We start from the raw sequence: 18,738 nt of genomic DNA, 5'->3' as shown, positions 1-18,738 counted from the left end.
CGAATCAAATGTACACACATAGAGAAATTGAAGCCTGGTAAATCTTACAGCCAAAACCAAACGCTTACCTACTGAAGCAGCACCATATCACCAGTCCTTCTCCGCCGTATCCAGTCAGTTGAAAGAGGTGGTCAATCTCAAGTCGCCTCCAACTTGATCAGGATACTGGTTGGTCACCATGTGCCAAAGTCCGTGAGCTGCCGTTGCTGTCTACGAGTCGTAGGCCGATCTACGAGCCGTAGGCCGATCCCACCGCTGCCACCAGATGTAAGATTTGTCGGACGATCCCACGGCTGGCATACAGTTGTAGGAATTGTCGGACGATCCCACCGCTGCCACCAGTTATTGGAGTTGGCGGTCGTAGCTGTAGGGAGGACCTTGACTCTTCGTCGGGACTTAGGCGTGCAGCTCACGAGCACGACGACGAGCAAGAGCACAGAGCACCCTTTTTTTGGGGGGGGGACTCTTCTTGCTGCCGTAGTCCGCAGTTCTCTGACGTAAGTTCATGGTTGGTTAGCGCTGTCCTCGCTGGTTCTCTGAAGGGCGCCCCCACCGCGGGTCGATCGAAACACGTGCAGCGGGCTGAAATAGCTTTGCAGAGCAGTACCCCTGCAGGTCGATCCTAACAGTGTCGGGTCCTGTGAACAACTAGTGTCGGGGATACGAGAAATGCACCATCGTATGATAGCGAAAGGACATGACGTCGTGTTTCAGTAGCTGCCGGGCCCCCATTGCGATATCTCTCGCAACTACCTCGCATACGAAGCTGCTAGGAAAGCACACGAAGGAGCAACCCTTGTTTCTGTACCTTTATTGCGGACCGACGCGCCCAACACCTTAACAAGCTAGCACACCGCATGACAATAGAGAAGTGGCACACACCTGAATTCACCCAAGATCGATTGCATTTCCTCGACCCCTCTATGCAACTGCGGCTGTTACCAGGGCTTCCGCGAAATGAGGAAACAATGCTGTGCCACTTACGCTTGGGCGTCGCATTCACCAATGCACATAGGTTTTTGATGGGAATGGCTGACAGCGCCGACTGCAATGCCTCCGGCGTCGAGGAAACTACAGAACATCTACTGTGCTACTGCCCATCTTTTGAAAACGAAAGACATTACCTATGCACAGCTCTCAATCAGCTAGATGGAACACCGTTCACCTTGAACAAGATCTTGGTACCATGGCCTCGCATATCGCAGTGACAAAAGGCCACAAAAGTGCTGCTGCGATATTTGAAAGCTACTGGATTGAGTCAGCGTCTGTGATCCGGACTGAGTGACTGAACGATATCCCCAGTAGACTTTCTCTTCTTCTTTTAATCTTTCCGTCCCCTTTTTTCTTTCCCCAGTGTAGGGTAGCCAACCGGGCTCAGTCCTCGTTAACCTCCTTACCTTTCCTTTATTATTTGCTCTCTCTCTCTCTCTAAAAAAATCCGAGGGGGTAAAGTTTTATACGGAGGTTTTCATTAATACAAATGTAAATTAATAATGTTCATTGTCCGAGTCCTACAGCCACCACTAAGTGGTGGTGATGTAGTTATTATAGACGCTGCAGTTGGTGCGCGGCGCGCGCTCCCCAAGCTGGAGTCCCAGCCGCTCTTTACGTAGTGATTCCATAAACTGCTGTCAGGTGGCTGTCAAAACATTTTCGCGCTGACAAGACAGGGAAGCAAGGCGGTCGGTTGCTGCTGCAGGCACGAGATGGGGAAAAATGAGCCGGGACACGAATTTAGATGGCATGGTCTTGTTTACCGGGCGAAAGTATTTATTATCAAGTTATCATATATAGACGACGTAGTGCATGACAAAGTCAAATGGATAGCCGACAGCCCCGTCCTTGTCCCTGAGATCACCGTCATCAGTGGTTCGCGGTTTGTTGCAGTGAACGTGGACCCACGCCCGCCCGCAGTGCCTCAGCGGCCGCCCCCTCGCATCGGCTTCCCGCCGCCGCCGCCTCAACAAAAACAACAGCAACAGCCCCAACAACATAGCCGAGACCGCCGGGAGATGGCGCACATGGGCGTTGCTGGCGCCAGGAACGATCGAATGGTGAGTGGCGCGTGATTGACCGCGATTCCCGCAGACACTGACCTTGCCTGTACAACAAGCGGGAAAGGCGCCTAGGAAAAAGTGCGAACGCGCCTAGCGCTTCTGCTTGATCTGATTTGTGCAGCCTTCTTACGGTTCTTTTATTTTTTCTTTTCTTTTTTTTTTCGCGAGTGCAGTTACCGCTGTAGTTGCCTCCGGGAGCCAGTCGCAGAGCGAAATCTGATGTGCCGTCGAGCACCTCTCTATATGCTGCAAAGTGATACTAAGATTCGAAAAATCTGTGTGTGCGAATGCTTTAGTATTGTAAGCGAATTATCGCTTATCAAAAGCGTCGTAGAACTCCTGAAGGAGCACTTGCAGATCGGCGATATTTGCGATCAGCTCGTCGGCTGATATGACAGCGACGTTGATGTCGATGCCTCGGTATATATGCTACCGGAAGCGTGACAAGTCTGGTCGCTCAAGACAGGTTTCCCACATTACGAATTTCGAAAACATCGACGTCTGAGGCTCCTTGCATAGCATTCTTGTTCAGTTTTCGGAACTCTGCCTCCACGGCGCGGTCTATAAGTCGCAGAGGCATACAACCGAGTAGGTACAGGTTTATGAAGGACTTTAGGATAATGATCCCGAGGCGTCTGTATCTGTCATTTTGTTTGTCCGGGATCAGAACTTAAGACCACCACACTTAAATACGGTTGCCCGCCCAGGGAGGTCGAAATGAGGCCACCGCGGCCGTCGCGGCCGGAATTTCATCCCACGACCTCGTGCTTAGCAGCGCAACACCATCATTACAAGCGCAATGCCAGCGCAAGGTCTACAGTGGAGGGTCCCGACCCCTGCAGTCACTGGCAACCGACAGTGATATAGTTCGTAGACGCTGCGGCTCGCTTCGTGTCCTGTGCGCGCTATCCAAGCTTGTTATTCTTTCCCTATTGTTTCTACATTTTAATCAAACGAACAGTCGGCTCTCCGTATGCTTTCCATGGCTTCATTGTAGGCTGGCTTCATGCCGTTAAAGCTAATAAACAAATCGAGCTTCTCTGTTTTTCAAATTGTTCTTGGGCGCAGGGTCCCTCAATACCTTTCAGTATTGAAGGACCCTGATACTAGTCTGGTACCCGTGCGTGTCGCAGGTCTTGAGAGAAGAAACTTCATGACCAAGATATACTTCTTTATCAGTAATGACATGACTTTACAGTATAGGCAAGTATATATGAATGCTCGCGTTTGTTATATCTTTTTCCGTAATTATTTCATCAACCTTTATTTCTTTTTTCACATGCAAAGTACGTACTCATTTTTTAGTGTCCTTTTATGTACATGCATATATCCGCCGCGATAGCTGAGCGGCTGTTGTGTTGCGCTCTTTGGCCCGAGCTGCGCGGGATCGAATCCCGGCCGCGCTTGCCTCATTTCGATACGAGCGAAATGAAAAAAAAAAAAAAAAAAAAACGCTCGTGTGCCGTGTTTTGGGCGCACGTTAAGGAAACCCAGATGTTGTTCAGAATAGATCCGGAGCCCCGCACTACAGCGTGCCTCATAAACACGTCGGAGTTTTGACACGTGAAACCCCAGAATTTAATTAATTGTTTTTGTTTATGTTGCAATTTTATCTTCTTTCTTATATTTAGCGAATATTATTTCTTTTTTCACGCTGCTAAATTAAATGGAGTAGCCGCAAACATCCGCTTCGGACCTTTGTACTTGGAGCCCAGTCACACTACCTCTACTTGCCGCCGAAACTCTCTGACAGTTATTAAATGATGTGCAGAAATCTCAGCCCGTACTGTAACCACATGAACAGGCACACTTCCTCCTTGCAGCGATGCACTGTCTGCAACTATTCGAACCAGACGGAAACCTTCCTTGGTGTCGTTCAACGAATCCTTAGCTTCATCATTCAATTCTTACATACATATCGCGCCTTGGTGGTCACATGGAGTCACTTAGCGAACAATATGATCCTTATCACTTGATGCTAAAGAACGCAATTCGTATTTTGGTAGCTCGTGATATTGTTTACAGTAACAGATTTTGTATGCTGGACAGCGTAATTTTCCGTCACTCCTCTGTACATGCATTTATTTCTTGGAAACGTTGCCTAAATTAATGCTTAAATAAATTCATGCCTTGTGCTACGCATTTCACAAACACACATGCACGCACACATACACATACAGATAGACAAACAGAAAACGCTTACGTTAAACAGCATTTATAATGACGCAACACACTTGTGTAGGCTTCCAGTCCCCGCTATTATTATCTTGTCAGTGTCAGCAATCATTATTTTCTTGGTTAAGTCTACAGATAACTCGAGTAGAACAACTTCGAGATACCCAATGAAGAAAAAATGACAACCATTCTACTCTGTGAAGATGTAATGGCAGCGAAAGCTGACGAAAGTCAAAGCTCTCAAACTAAAAGCAAAGTGCTTTCACTGCCATCCCATCTTCACAGAGTCGAATGGTCGCCCGGGCTCGCGATTGTCGTTTTCGTTCAGCATCGCGGGAACGTTCTTCATCGGTGGTCGTTTCGCGCCGGCACCGTTTACATTCTTGTTGCTGTTACCTCCGGCGCTCCTCGTACGCATGTTGTTCTTCGGGTGTACGAACTGTATACGTGTCCGATACTTCTCCGCGCCGATACTTCTCCTGCTTATATACTGCGCTAACCTTGACGCCACGCTACATTTTAAGGCGAGCGTTCTAATCTGCTCCGCATTTTGACATCTGCGCCACCGCACTGCAACCGTGCGTAGCGCAAGCAAAGCAAACAACGAAACCCATTGTGTATGCGTTTGTAAGAAATCGCTGAGGTCATTTCTGTTGCCGGACGCAAAAAAAAAAGAAAACTACGGAAAGTTAGTCATATACAGCTTTCACTCTAAAATATACTATATACTAGATTGTGCCAAACTACTGCATATACCGGTCTTTATCTCGTGCTTCTTGTAGGTAAGCGGATTGACTCGCAACGAACTCACGTACTGAGTCTAAACGTTAGATCTACAGCAAATACGTAATTACACTCTTAAAAATAATCGTACCCTTTGGGGCTTGTCTTGTCCAACAACAATCGTCACCTGCCTTGCTTGCGTTTCCTTCCTTGAAAACTCTGCGGTCATGTACTTTCCTGTCGACAACCGCAGTTAAAATAGAATGTGAAACCTGGGCGATTCGCTTGAAGCGCGGTAAGGGGGCGACAGAGGTGGAGGCATTAATAACTAACGCCTGGCTGATTGCCTTGCGTGCTACTCCGGGTGTCGGGCGAGAAACTTAATATGCACAGTGACCACAGAAACTCACAGGTGGCACCATCCGCATGGAAACACCTACACGCAAAAACGTTATTCAAAACGTTTCGTTCAGGCCTGTGGATTTTGTAAAAACCAACAGCGCTTTCGTAGCGCGTAACGCGCGGGCGTTGCCTGTAGTTTATCCTGCAGTCCAATGTCCCGTACATGTAAGCTCGAAGTTACGCGGCAAGTGCAGCGCGCGGCCTTCAGAAATTGTACGTATACCGGCAAGTAACGGCTGCAGTCACATAGAACTTGTAAGTCCTCAGGAACGTTATACTTTCGCGGATCTGTCCGCTGAATTTTGCTCTTAAAGTATAGTTCGTGTAGGCCACGTCAAGGTCTACGCGATCGGTGCCAAGGTATGCTTGCTTTTGCTTATTGAGGAGTCGCGGTATACAAAACTCGGAAGTCTTGCCGATTTCTTTAGAGCGTTCCGTACTGATGGCTTTGGTCACAGTAGAGCAACCACTGCGAGAGCCAAGCGACTGCGGATACCGCGAGTCGCCGCGTCTTTTCGCGAGAGCGGTATCTCGATCGATACTGTCGAAATGTCGTGTGCCTGAACAATGCCTTGTTCGTGGTGGGGGGTAATGACTCTAACGCAAGGTAAGGGGCAAGCAGTTGCGTTCGAACGATATAGGACGGGGTGATGAAGATTTAACGTTGGTGGTTCTCCAAGCAGAAAGTCACGAATAAAATAAGGCTGTTGATGAAATTATTTACTGCGGAATTCTGGATAGCGTGGGGAGAAAGAAAAGGAAATCAGGAGAATGATTAGGTAGGTAGCTATAGCTTGGTGGACAGGGTTAAATTGGATTTAACTGGAAAGATTGGAAGCAGTAAGCCTCCGATTACTTCGTTTAACTTTTATGCAAAGGTGAAGTGTTTTAAAAATAAAAAAATATAATGCTAATAAAAAGATCACTTTAGCACGCGCAAACGCTAACACATACAAGAGTGAAAAAAAAAAAGGCGGGCCATCAACAACACATGCTAATCACTGCCTAAAATGGTCCCTAGTATTTTGAGCACTTGTGCATATCTTATGAAGAAATATGTCACTGCAGTCAAAGCTGTCCTGTTTCGAGCATCTTAGCAAGACCACTGTAATGTCCTGTTGGAAACGGGTTCATGAGGAGAGAACGAAGTACAACATTCCTCAGCTTTTCTGTCTACTTCAGTTCTAGAGCAAAAATATAGTTATGATAATTAATTAATTAATTAATTAATTAACGCTGCAGCGACGCAAGCGTTAAACTACTATCTAGCTGCTGTGCGCGCCGCTACCCTCATACGGGAATACACTTCACAGCGTTTAAATGTTTTGTGAAGCAGTCCTACATGTGTGCACTAACATTAATGTGACGCACACAACTCAATTCGAGTGTCTGTTCTCAGACGACGCTCGACGACTGGGACGACGTCGGCTCGGCCTCGGCCAGCAGTCACGGCAGCGACGACAGCTGGGGTCCCGAGGCCTACCGGCATCCGGGAGCCGAACAGCGAGACGGGCCGGCCTTCCGGACAGTTGGCCCTCCCGGCGCACACCAAGCGTTTGGGACGCTCCGCAAGCACAGCTCGCCGCACGCCTTCGCTTCGCACAAGAGGTGAGCGACCCAGACTCCGTAGCTGCCGTTTGCGCGGATGAATGCGACGCCATATAATGCGGACCTCCTGAAAGAATAGCAGTCATCGCTACGTGCGCGGAAGGTGACTGATCGCGTCTTGTGAGCTTCAGGTAGCCGTATTATAGCCACTTGGATTCATAAGTAGCTAGTTTATGAGCTGTCCAAAGCACTGTCCGTGAAGTGTCTCTGACACAGGCCAGAACGTCAGATTACGAGAAATGGGATGTACATTATCCATTTATTTATTTATTTATTTATTTATTTATTTATTTATTTATTTATTTATTTATTTATTTATTTATTTTAGGTTTCAACTGATTGCGTTGTGTTTGGCTGCGAACTGCTCAATAGCTGGAATGTTTCAAGTCGCCAATCATCACCCTTCATTCACGAAACAATCTATAGTTGTGCAGGAGCTGGCGACTTATGATGCTTGTTACCAAGATTCCAAATAAACAAATAAATAAATAAATAAATCACGGCCAGACTAGTTATCCGAAACCTGCACAGGAAAGACGGCACAAGAGGGCGCAGACTACGCGTGCGGAAAATGTGCTTCGCTTGCTCTGTAGCTTTACCTTTAATTATCTACTCTGCCAAGTTAGAGTTGTTGCTGCTGTGGACGATGCAGAATAGTGGGCTCGTGTAATAATTACCCTGGCTGGAAAAATGTCTGCAAATCGGAGATAATAAACTTACTTGGGCGGGAGGTAATGAGATTTTTTTCTTTCCTTTGCGACGAAGTACGAATAAATAGCAATTTCAGACCACTGATTTCGCAGACCACTGCGTCATTATCTGGTAAAACGAGAAACTGCGCTACATGTGCTTGAATTTTGACATCGCCGTACACTGTGGGCCAGGGACAAATCCATGTAACTGCTGCCTATATATGCGTGTATATGGGAATCTGCGGCAAGACTCGAGCGCACGTCCTCTTCTGTGGGCTGGAAAACTTCGCGCAAAATATTAGCGATAAACGACATTGTCGTCAGTGGTTCGCACGCATCGGACGCAAAACAAAAAAACGAAAAAAAAAAACACGACAGGACAAGCGCAAGCATATCAATAACGTGATTTAAAATGCCCATAACCACCGCGCGGAGATCGTCGCATTGAGAACAAACCAGGAACTTGTACTCAAAGCGTTCAGCAACCGCTCGTTCGTGTTGGAGCAAACTTGTGACTGCGAATATGTGGAACCAAGACGAAGACATGCGTGTTATTCATTTTTCCGTCTTTTCTTTTTGGCATTCAGCTTGTTAAATAACGAAATGCACGACTTCAAGCAATAAAACAATTGTCGCAACAGCCCTTCTCGTTGTATAAGACTGCCACTGAGCGCGTAAGCAAAAAAAAATAAGAAAATAAAAAAAATAACGAACTCGTTTTCGCGATGCTGTTAATACACTGCTTTAACAAAGTGCTGCTCAGCTTTGCACTCGGCGTCACTCGCTGGTTTCTTACGAAGGAGGGCGCTTACATAAGCCCACGAGGCGGTATATGGCTTGCCGGAATTGGTCTGTTTGATGTGCGTCTCCTACTAATCCTGAGAATATAAAACAACATCACAACCCAATTCACGAGGCAGAAACCAAGGGAACGGTGCTCAGAATACGCGCCTCGGTCTACCATGTCTCCTTAGAAGCGAGACATTAGGAGAAACGTTTTTCCCAGTTGGCAAGCGGAGGAGAGATCAGCTCTTGATCACTCTTGTGCAGGGGCCATGCTTCGCATTCGTGAAGTAGTTATGAACACTATGGATTATTTCTGTCGCTATTGACTGCCTAAAGTTCAGCGCAACCAAACTCGGAGCATTTGCTTTTTGTCCTCACACTAGCCAACGCGTACATCGGGCTCTTAGCGTTTGGGTCGTATAGAGCATTTCATTCTTTAAGTCTTGTGCAAAAGAGGGTGTGATCCCCCCCCCCCCCCTCCTACACACAAACTTTGTGTAACGCTCCGTGACCGGTGAACAGAAGTTGTGATGACAGGCGCCAATATGACAAAAAACCGAGGAGCCCTCCGATTTGATAACAGGAACGAGCTGAATCAGCTTAGCAACATGACGTTCTTTCGACCAGCGACCGGTTTACCCGAGCTTCTCGTCGACGGTAAATGGCGCTATCGGCGATGCGCTCATCCAGAGGAACTTGCGCAGCGAGGCTACAAGAATATGCGAAAGAAACTTCAAAGATTTTATTAATGGCGTTGTGGGAACTTGCAAGTGCGAGAAAGTTGTCATAAACAGCTTGTACCCTCCAAGTCCTCAATGATTACAAACAGAGAGAAAAAAAAATTAATAAACCGCCATACTCCAGGTGCTCTTTCATTCTCTTTATTGAATCAATCCGAGCTCGTCCTAAGTGTGGAAGTTATAGAACAATGTTACGCGCCCATGCTTTTAAACCTCTGCAATTAACTCCTGTAATCGCAAGCGCAAACCGACAAGCACGCAGTATTGGTCATGCGGTGACGCTTTTAAATTAAACATTGCACCCATGTAGCCCAGAAAAAAATGCTGAAAATTGAGGCGAAAGCACGCGCGTTCTTTTCGGAGGAGCCACCATCCCCGCCAGAAGAGCCGACGTTACTGGCGCGAAAAGAAGGCAGAGCCCGAAAAGGTTGTGGAGCCGGGATGTCACGTGAATCTTGGACTACAATATGGAAGGAGCAGCAGATGAATGTCGCTCGCTGTCTCTGGTCGAGGCAATGGGAGGTAGTCCCCGCGGCATGATGGGTAGCTGGCCTCTTGGTATCAACCCCTCGCAACAGTTCATTTCTTTTTATCTCCGCTAGTGCTTTGCCTATTGAAATGAAAATAAAAGAATTAAATTTAGTCCCTCTGTAATGATGATGGTTGCTCCTCTTTCACATAATAGTAAAACAATGACAAATACCTTGAAAGATATCGAGGAACGTCACACTTTCGGAAAATCCAGAGCGTAGTTAGGTGCCCGCGGTGAAACTATTTTAGGACAAACGATTTCACTTTGATGAAAATTTCTTCTCACAAACTATTTAAGAGCGTAAATAAAGTCCGCACTTAGAGCGCAAATATAGTCCTAGGAACACAGAAAAATACAGGGACAAAAGACGAGGACAAGTTGCACACATTGCTGAAATATTTATTAAAAAATTCCTTGCTGTAGAACGCTACCTGGATGGCGTTTTGCAACTTCTCCTGTATAACCAAAATTGTGGCGAGGCCTGATGAATCGAAGCCTGATGAAGTCCTGCTAACTGGACACGTGCTGCCCATTTACAAATCTTAACGATTGCTCGCATTCGCTCCCTGGCTGCAGCATGCAGGAGCCATTTCCCTGCTTACAGCTACTGCACATCGTTCTGCACCAACCAGTGGGAACCCTACAAGTTTAATGCTCTCACTTTGGTCGGATTTCTTTCTTTTACTATATTCTGAAAACTGCGGTTAGGTACATACCTCAAAGGCAGCCTGCTGAAATGACATGAAAGCAAACCCCCTGCACTATGTATGATCTCTTCTAAATTTTCCTTGACGCAGTACTTTCCTCGTAATATTTATATACGCAGAATTCGACAATCGTGAACACGAATTCCCTTACTTTAAGCCTTGCAAGCGTTTTTACTAAAATTAAGCTGCAAGACACAGTACCACTGCATGTACGTTGTGCAAGTTATGTTTGCAGAGTATACTTCTTCGCCCGCATTCCAGTTCGTTGCATGTGTAAATATTCTCGAAAGACGGTATTGCGGCGGCTCATTTGAGCTCGCGGTCGATAGAAGATAGAAGTCAATCTCCGGAACCAGAGAGTCAGATGACAGGCAGTGTTCTATTGATTTTTGAAGAAATATGGGCATCTAGTTTGTTAATATGCTTATAGATGCGGAAGGAGCTAGAAGCATAGGAAGTTATCTAAACTTATCAAGATGTTAGAAAAGAATATTTGCCGATGAAGACTATTCAAGCATATCGTATGCATACAGTGCAGAAACCAACGAACATGTTTTGATTGCATGTCGAAGTATCCATTTAAATGTAAATAAGGACGTAGTTACCATGCCGGAGGGCTTGATCTCTCTAAAATATAAATAAATAAAGAAGAAGATAGAAAAAAAGAAAATAAAGAAAGGAAGACAGTGGAAAGGTGAATGAATCTTCGGTGGCTGCAATAATTGTGGCTTAAAGGCAAAGAACTTAAAGACGAAAAAAAGGGAACTTGTTTCTAGGGCACAAAATTTCATTAAGGTTCGATGGTTTAGAAGGTTCGTGATTCCACGCGGCGCTTTCACGCCCCTCTGAATTGAGTTCAAAGCGATCGCCATGGTCAGTAATCGCTTCTGCTTGCCATCTTGCTCAGTGGCGACTCGTCCACGCTAAACCGCCAGAGCAGCAGCATGACGGACCTCCACGGCGGGCACCACGGTACGGTCGCAGCGATTCCGGTAGCCCCCGGGCCGGCCTACCCAACGCCGGGACCCGCGTTCCGTGCGCCGTTCGGCTACCCTCCGATGGCCTATCCTATGGCGTCGGCCACTCCGCTTGGCTTCTACCGGCCGCCCGGCGCCTTCCTGGGTGGCTCCACGGGCTCTTGGAGTAACGTCAACTCTGCCGCCGAGGACGGCAGGGAGACGGACGACGACAAGTCTCAGCGCCATTCCACGCTCGACTGCCGCCGCATCAAGCGCAGCCAGAGCTGCATGCACGACCCCATGATGCACCCCGGTGAACTCCTTCGCCTTCTTATTTATAGCTGAGATTGCATTGGGGGATGCGAGGCACCGGAGCCTAAGCAGTGTACATGGAGTTTGCAGATTCACTCGTTGAACCGAACTTCTCGATGCCTAATCAAACAAGCTCCTGCCACTGAGCTACCGTCTCCTTTTGCTTTCTTTCTTCTTCATATGTTCATAAATGTGTTTACTTGTTTTGTATGTCAGTAGTGTCCGTTTGCGTTGCGACCACATAATTTCCAATGCACTGTAGGTGTGAAAAGCGTACCGGGCTTGAGTTTCAGGAACAAGCTTTTAATTCCTGCGCATTTGGTACCTGCAGCTGGAGTTATACAATACCGCACCATTTTGGTTGCATATATTAGAGCGAACTAACCTGAATATCAGACTCCGTGCTGAGGCTGCTCAAATATCAAATTTTTCAGAGGAACCCGCGCCTTGTAATCTGTTGACACCGACAGGGCCTTCGTGTCACAGCCTTCGGTATTTTAGTGGTTGCTGTAAATGGGGGGGGGGGGGGAGCGGGTATGATTTAGGCAGAAATGTTTAAATGTTAGGACGTGCTGAACGCATGCCTTTTAAAACCAGTACCTGCTTCAGCATTTCTTCCGGCACCTAGAGATGCGTAGCTGAAAAGCAAGCAAGCAACGCAACCTTCGGCCTACGTGTTCAAGCGAACAATGTGCGAAATGAAGCAACAGGAAGCACCAACTATCCCACCTGATCCCCAAGTTAGCCATACTCTAGGTGGTCTGAAGCACGGTGGAAGAAGAGGGGTGATGGCGGCGCGAGGCACGGCCACTTAGTGTGACTGTTACGCAAGCCGCTGCCGCAAGAGGCAGCACCTGTTCTGAGGGCCTACCTTTTCGCTCGCTTTGCTCTCGAGAGAGGTGCCTTGTTACGATGCATATATGCCGTTCGCCTGCTTAAAACGACTCTATTTGGTTGGAGGAACGTCCCTTTATATTTCTGCCGACATTCTGAGCTTTAATTCGACTCGAGACAGCATGAGTGGTTTCTTAATTGAGGGCTATAGCACCTGTCATCTCAGCATTAACGCTCATTTTGACATTTACGAGAAACACGGGCAATATAATTGCATACTTACTAAAAGTTCCAAAGTGAGCACCGTGTAACATGCATTCAGAAGAGTGACCCGCCGTGGTTCCTCAGTGGCTATGGTGGTGGGCTGCTGAGCACGAGGTCGTGGGATCGAATCCCGGCCATGGCGGGCCGCATTTCGATGGGGGCGAAATGCGAGAACACCCGTGTACTTAGATTTAGGGGCACGGGAAAGGACCCCAGGTGGTCAAAATTTCCGGAGCCCTCCACTACGGCGTGCCTCATAATCAGAAAGTTGTTTTGGCACGTAAAACCCCATAATTTATCATTTTATTCAGAAGAGTGCTAGAGCACGAGATAAGCCTCCACAGGTGCCAACATGTACAAGTCACGCGTTACTCAATCTGCAAAGTGTCACGGCCCGAGTTGAGCGGTGCTATAATCGATTTCTGAATTGTGTTAGGAGTGCAATAGCCAAAGAAAACTGCATTCGCTTTCCTTATATTTATTGTAAGAGAAGTATTGCCCAGCATTATAAGCAGGCGGTTTATCTCGGTTAAGGAAACAGCTAATTATATACTTGAATGGTTAAAACAAAAAATTCAAAACAGAAAACTGAGAAGCAACACAGAAACACAACCAGCACCGCATGTCTTTGTTCCCTTCAGCAGACGCACGCGGTTGCAAGCACGTTGCAAGCTTAGGCCGTATCAACGGTATCGATTATTCGGCCGTCGGTTGCTCCACAGATGTTTGCTCTCGCGTAACCGTTTGTCGCTGGATATTTGAAGCCACGTAGAAATCACGGAAGATGTGCCTTTATTCGATCGTTCGACGTCCGGCTGTTTGCACCAAGAGCTTTCGCAGTTGACCCCTCAGCTGGCCAGAACAGCGCATGTAGCTGACACAAACTTCGAGAGCTTTCTCAAGTTGCGCGACTTGCTGTTGTCAGACCTTCTTTGTTTGCTGAAATGTCGCACCCTCATTGCTACATAGTAATTTAAAAGATGCGCTGAAATATCTACTTTGTGCTCAGCACATGGAAATCCAATGCGATGCTTATCAAGCATTTAATCGATGGTGAGGTTGTAAGCATCAGGCTTTTCCGCATCTTTCCGGAAAACTGCTTCGGCTCTCTCCAGCATTTGAAATACGTGAGCAGCCGGGCGCAGCAGCCGGTCTCGTATAGAGGTTTACAAGCCTCCGGTCGTTTACAAGAGCAGCCTCCGAAAGCGCGTTGTCAGCTCGAGCAGACGACGCGTCTCTCTCGTGTCGGAAATGAAGGTATTTTGACAGTAAGCGGCATGAAACCTTCGATACCTGCTCAGAATTTGGCGTCTAAATAACCAAAAAGGGCCTATCATTAGGTATGGGTGTTTCAATGCTGACTGAGGTCGTAAATTATCCACGCCGCTGCTCCATAAGAGCACCAGCAGAATTGGCGGAGAGCAAGGCCCCCTTAACACGTGCTGCCCCTAGCGGCGGCACTCACTCCCGGTCACACGAAGTGGCCGCTCTCTCTTCCCAGCGCGGGCGTGCCGTCGTAGCAACGCTCTTCTTCCACCGTGGTCTGAAGCTCGTGATACTGTAAGACAGTTTCTAGAGTTTCTAGTTCACCTGTACTGTCATGCCGAACCGCGCTGCAGACCAGAATGCTGAGTTTTAGGATAGCGTTCCCGCGTTGATGTTATACCGACGCTGTCAGGCGCCAAGCTCGCTTACGCTTCGTAGCACAATAGCCGCATGCGCAGATGTACTACTTTGTTACAACTTTGTTACTTAAGTTTAGGGAAAAAATGCAGTGTGCATTTTGCCGTTTTATTACTAGAGAACAGAAAGTTTTGATATAGTGCTATAGCGCTGCCGTCCCAGCCCGCATTCCAAACTTCGCGAGTACTCTGGCTAGTTCGTGCCGTCTCTGCCTGCGGCGTGCGGGGTGCGGACTAGCACGTGCAAAGACTGGCACGTTAAGGGCGCGTTAGCATTAACAATAGGCGGCAGTTCTGGTAATTCTTTATGATAATTGCCCATTTGTTATATGATAAAAGCAAATTACATTGTAGGTTTCGCCACAATCACGCCTTGTTATAAATAAGAGCAATTTCTCAATAATTACGGGATGATGGAACCGACGAAGAGTTAGAAAGGATTCGGCAAGTCCTCAGTTTCTCGAAAAGATCAGATTTAGGTTTTTGCTTATAAACTGGGTAGCTGAATGAAGAAAGCTTATATATCTTTTTTTTTTTACATGCACAGGAATTCTCAAACTTATGTTGAGCAAGACAAGCGCGCAATGGTGGTGTGTTAGCTTGCAGTCAGTTACGGCTAGCTATCTATTGCTATGCCCCAACGCCACTGTCTAGAACACAAGATTCAATAAGAGTTGGAGAGTCACGTAAATTGCGAGAGGGCGAGAGGCCGTTTTTTACCTGTATTCAGGGTCCTTCCTATAGCAAGTGATGTTGAAGACGCGCACTAGAAAGCCGTTCTCTGCCAGTTAGTCAAATAATCTCTCTCCGCACTGAAACACCGGCAGGCAGCACCAAATGTAGTGATCCGATTCGTCCATTTCGTTGCATTCTGTGCAGAGAGAATTATTATGCTCAGTCTTGGACGCCCAAGATGGAGTGAATGTCAACTCTGTAGTGATCTCATACAAAAGTGCGGCTTCCACTTGGCTCAACCCTAGGGACCTATAATGTAAAACTATTTCAATCTGTTTTTATTCCATTCTTCCTATGCAAAATTGACGTTACCGCCGGCACAAGCATCGTGGGGTTACACGCTGCGTTCTTTGAACAGCCCAATCAAGAGAAAGAGAGAGAGAGAGAGAGAGATGAATATAGGAAGGCAGGGATATTAACCAGTCAAGGCTCTGGTTGGCTACCCTACACTGGGGGAAGGGAGAAGGGAGAGAGAAGATGTAGATACGTGTAAGGACACTACTTGCGTTAAAGCCGCTCTCGCAAACCAGACGTTCTGAGAAAGCGCAAAAGTGCCTTCACTGCCTACTGAGCCGATGATCGGTGGGGACGGTGCTCCAGTACTGTCTGTTCACTCAGAGGACGCTCATCGAATTTCCCGAATGCGTTGGACAAAGTTTGTCTTTGTGCTTGAAATTCAGGACAATGGCACAATAAGTGGCCAATGTTCTCCTCGCATCCGCAAACATCACATGTAGGACTATCAGTCATTCGTGAAGGCAACTCCAAGCCACAACCAACACAGAAGAGACGCTTCGCGTCGGTGCAGACTGGCCCGAGGTCTGAGTTGAAGTGACGGGTTTAGTTTAGTGACAGCCCAATAAAAACTCTCTTTGTTTATAGAAGGTCACTCTGTTTTATTTGAAAGCGAATAGAATTGCCTACCTTAACAGGTTTTTCTTATCTAGTTGTCTGAGAAGAGGCTAGTAGCACGCAGAAGCAGAGTGGGTTTTGGTGGGGTTGAGATAGCGCAGTGAAAGTATATATATGAGCGGATGAGGAGGGTGGTGCCGGCGTCTGCGATTGGCCCGCTTCCCCTTGCTCAGCTTGCGGTGCGCTGGTCAAAGTCGCGGCGGCGTGGAACGGAAGATTAAAATAATACATTCTTGCAGACTAGTTGGTTCATACCTGAATTATGACCGTGTTGCGAAAGATGCACGAAAAAGAAATATATAGGCCAGGACAGAGCGCACTCTGTCCTCTCCTGTCTTCTTCTTCTTTTCTTGCGCATCTTGCGCAGCAGGGTTATACTTCCAGAAAAAAAAATCATGGGGTTTTACGTGCCAAAACCACTTTCTGATTATGAGGCACACCGTAGTGGAGGACTCCGGAAAGTTCTACCACTTGGAGTTCTTTGACGTGCACCTAAATCTAAGTACACGGGTGTTTTCGCATTTCGCGCCCATCGAAATGCGGCCGCCGTGGCCGGGATTCGATCCCGCGACCTCGTGCTCAACAGCCCAAATAATTCATGGAAGGTAAAAAATTCCGCTATAATGGACCCTCAGTGAAGAAGGCGATTGATATGCTATACATGCCGAAAGGACTCGGCAATATTTCCAGTGTGCCGTCTTATGCATTGTGTACCAAATTTTATAATCGGATGTTGTTAGTATTGGATGCGTTGTCTTTCTTTACTAATTACGATGATTGTATGTTTAATACCACAGATGATGTGATGCCGTTGTTCGCAAAGTTGACCTTTATGTTTGTAATTAACCCCCGTATGATAATGCCCAACTCGGGCGCTGTAGGTATTTGTAATAAATAAATAAACGTTATACCGCCTCCCCAAAATTTTTATTACACGCAAATAAATCCATTCTCCCTGGCAGCTCCGAGTAGCCTGCGCCAGAGCGTTTGGTGGGCAGCCATATTCTTAATAATTGATTAATTGAAGTAATTTTTTGAAGGAGTGAATTTCGTAATTTTGTGACATCGAGTGAGAGACAGGCGAAGTGGGCGCCGCCTGAGAGCTTTTGACCAATAGCGGAGGGCTAACGGCGAAAAAGGTGTGCAATTGCAAACAATTCTTTTCCTTCTTTTCGGTCTAATCAATCATAATAATCTTGCACATGTCATATCAGATGGAGAGTTTTCGCTGTTTTCGTGACATCGCGTGACAGGCAAGCGAAGTGGTGGTGGCCCAAAAATGTTTTGACCAGTCGTAAAGGGTTGAGCGCAGAAATGAAATAGAAACAGTTTGGAATAGCTTTATGTTATAGCGCTCCTAGCTTTATCCAATTCAAAACGATTGTACCAGCCCGAAATTTATTAGGCTAATTATGCTTTCTTGTCTATTTAACTGAATGCATAGACAGGAATTTAGTTCTCAGCAAAAAACCCTTATGGCATAGTAGTCCTGCATATCTCAAAACAAATATTGAATATATATATATATATATATATATATATATATATATATATATATATATATATATATATATATATATATGTATATATATATATATATATATATATATATGTGTGTGTGTGTGTGTGTGTGTGTGTGTGTGTGTGTGTAAGAAAATGACGGACCACGCACACGTGCATTTGCTTTGCCAAGGAGCTTATATATCTCATTGTTAAAACGGGACACCGTTAAAAGCGGATTACAAATTTTCGTCCCCGCACAAGCCGATAATGTGGCGACTGCACACGCAAAACATCTGAGCTAACCGCATCTAAGCGGATTTCTGGGCTCCAGCTAAACGTTGTAATCGGGATTTTAATAATGTGTCGTAGAATCGACATCCGTATTCCTGAATTCAGTAACAAAACATGCGCAGGCCTACTTTGCTAGGCTCTGGAACTGCGACTAATTCCACGCATACGGGGTGATCCGGAATTTTACAGCGAAGCTGTATATGGCTAGCCGATTCGTCCGTCCGTCCGTCCGTCAGTCCGTCCGTCTGTCAGTCGCCTGTGCACCGAAGCCTCCTTCGGCGAAACCCCATGCGCATGCGCGAAAGAAAATGAGAGAAAGAGAGGCGCACGATTAGGCAGCACCACCTAGATAGTGCAAGGCCTGTTTACTCCGATCCATGACGCCACGCTACCTGGCCCGAAATTTCAATTGACAAAGCTAGCGTGATGAAAGCGGTGACGTCAAAATCACTGTTGCCTACTCGGGAGCATCCTCATTAGATTCTTTGGCGGTCGGGCCAAGAAATATGACGTCATGGATCGGAGTAAAAAGGCCTTGCGCTATCTATAGTCGGATACAACTTTACAAAAAAGGGGAGGCCCCGCCCAGATGGCCGAAGCGCAACAGCCGATTGCCTCCGCGACTAAAATAGTCCCGCTCGAGAACTCGTGCTCCTGAAACGCGTAATCCTCGGCATAAATAAAGACTTTTGTATTTTGATGACTGGTTTAGTAGAGCTCTCATGTGCTACAGCACATGCTGGATAGCGACACATGCTGGATAGCGAGCTGCCCGTTGTCGGCTCTTTAGCTTCATTGCAAGTGACAAAAGTAGAAAGAGCAGC

At 46.8% G+C, this 18,738-nt stretch overlaps 1 protein-coding gene across 3 annotated transcripts in view; it reads left to right on the top strand.

The window, feature by feature from the left end:
* The window catches only part of LOC142564583 (uncharacterized), a 219,690-nt gene that overhangs the window by 136,458 nt on the left and 64,494 nt on the right, over window positions 1-18,738 (top strand). For all 3 annotated transcript variants that reach the window (XM_075675649.1, XM_075675653.1, XM_075675642.1), the window contains exons 5-7: window positions 1,888-2,054; window positions 6,757-6,965; window positions 11,330-11,694. In XM_075675649.1, the coding sequence (XP_075531764.1) occupies window positions 1,888-2,054; window positions 6,757-6,965; window positions 11,330-11,694 (741 nt within the window). The remainder of the gene's footprint in view (window positions 1-1,887; window positions 2,055-6,756; window positions 6,966-11,329; window positions 11,695-18,738) is intronic.

The sequence above is a fragment of the Dermacentor variabilis genome, chromosome 1 (genome assembly GCF_050947875.1).
Source record: "Dermacentor variabilis isolate Ectoservices chromosome 1, ASM5094787v1, whole genome shotgun sequence".
NCBI classification, from domain to species: domain Eukaryota; kingdom Metazoa; phylum Arthropoda; class Arachnida; order Ixodida; family Ixodidae; genus Dermacentor; species Dermacentor variabilis.
This window is presented reverse-complemented; position numbering and strand designations above follow the sequence as displayed.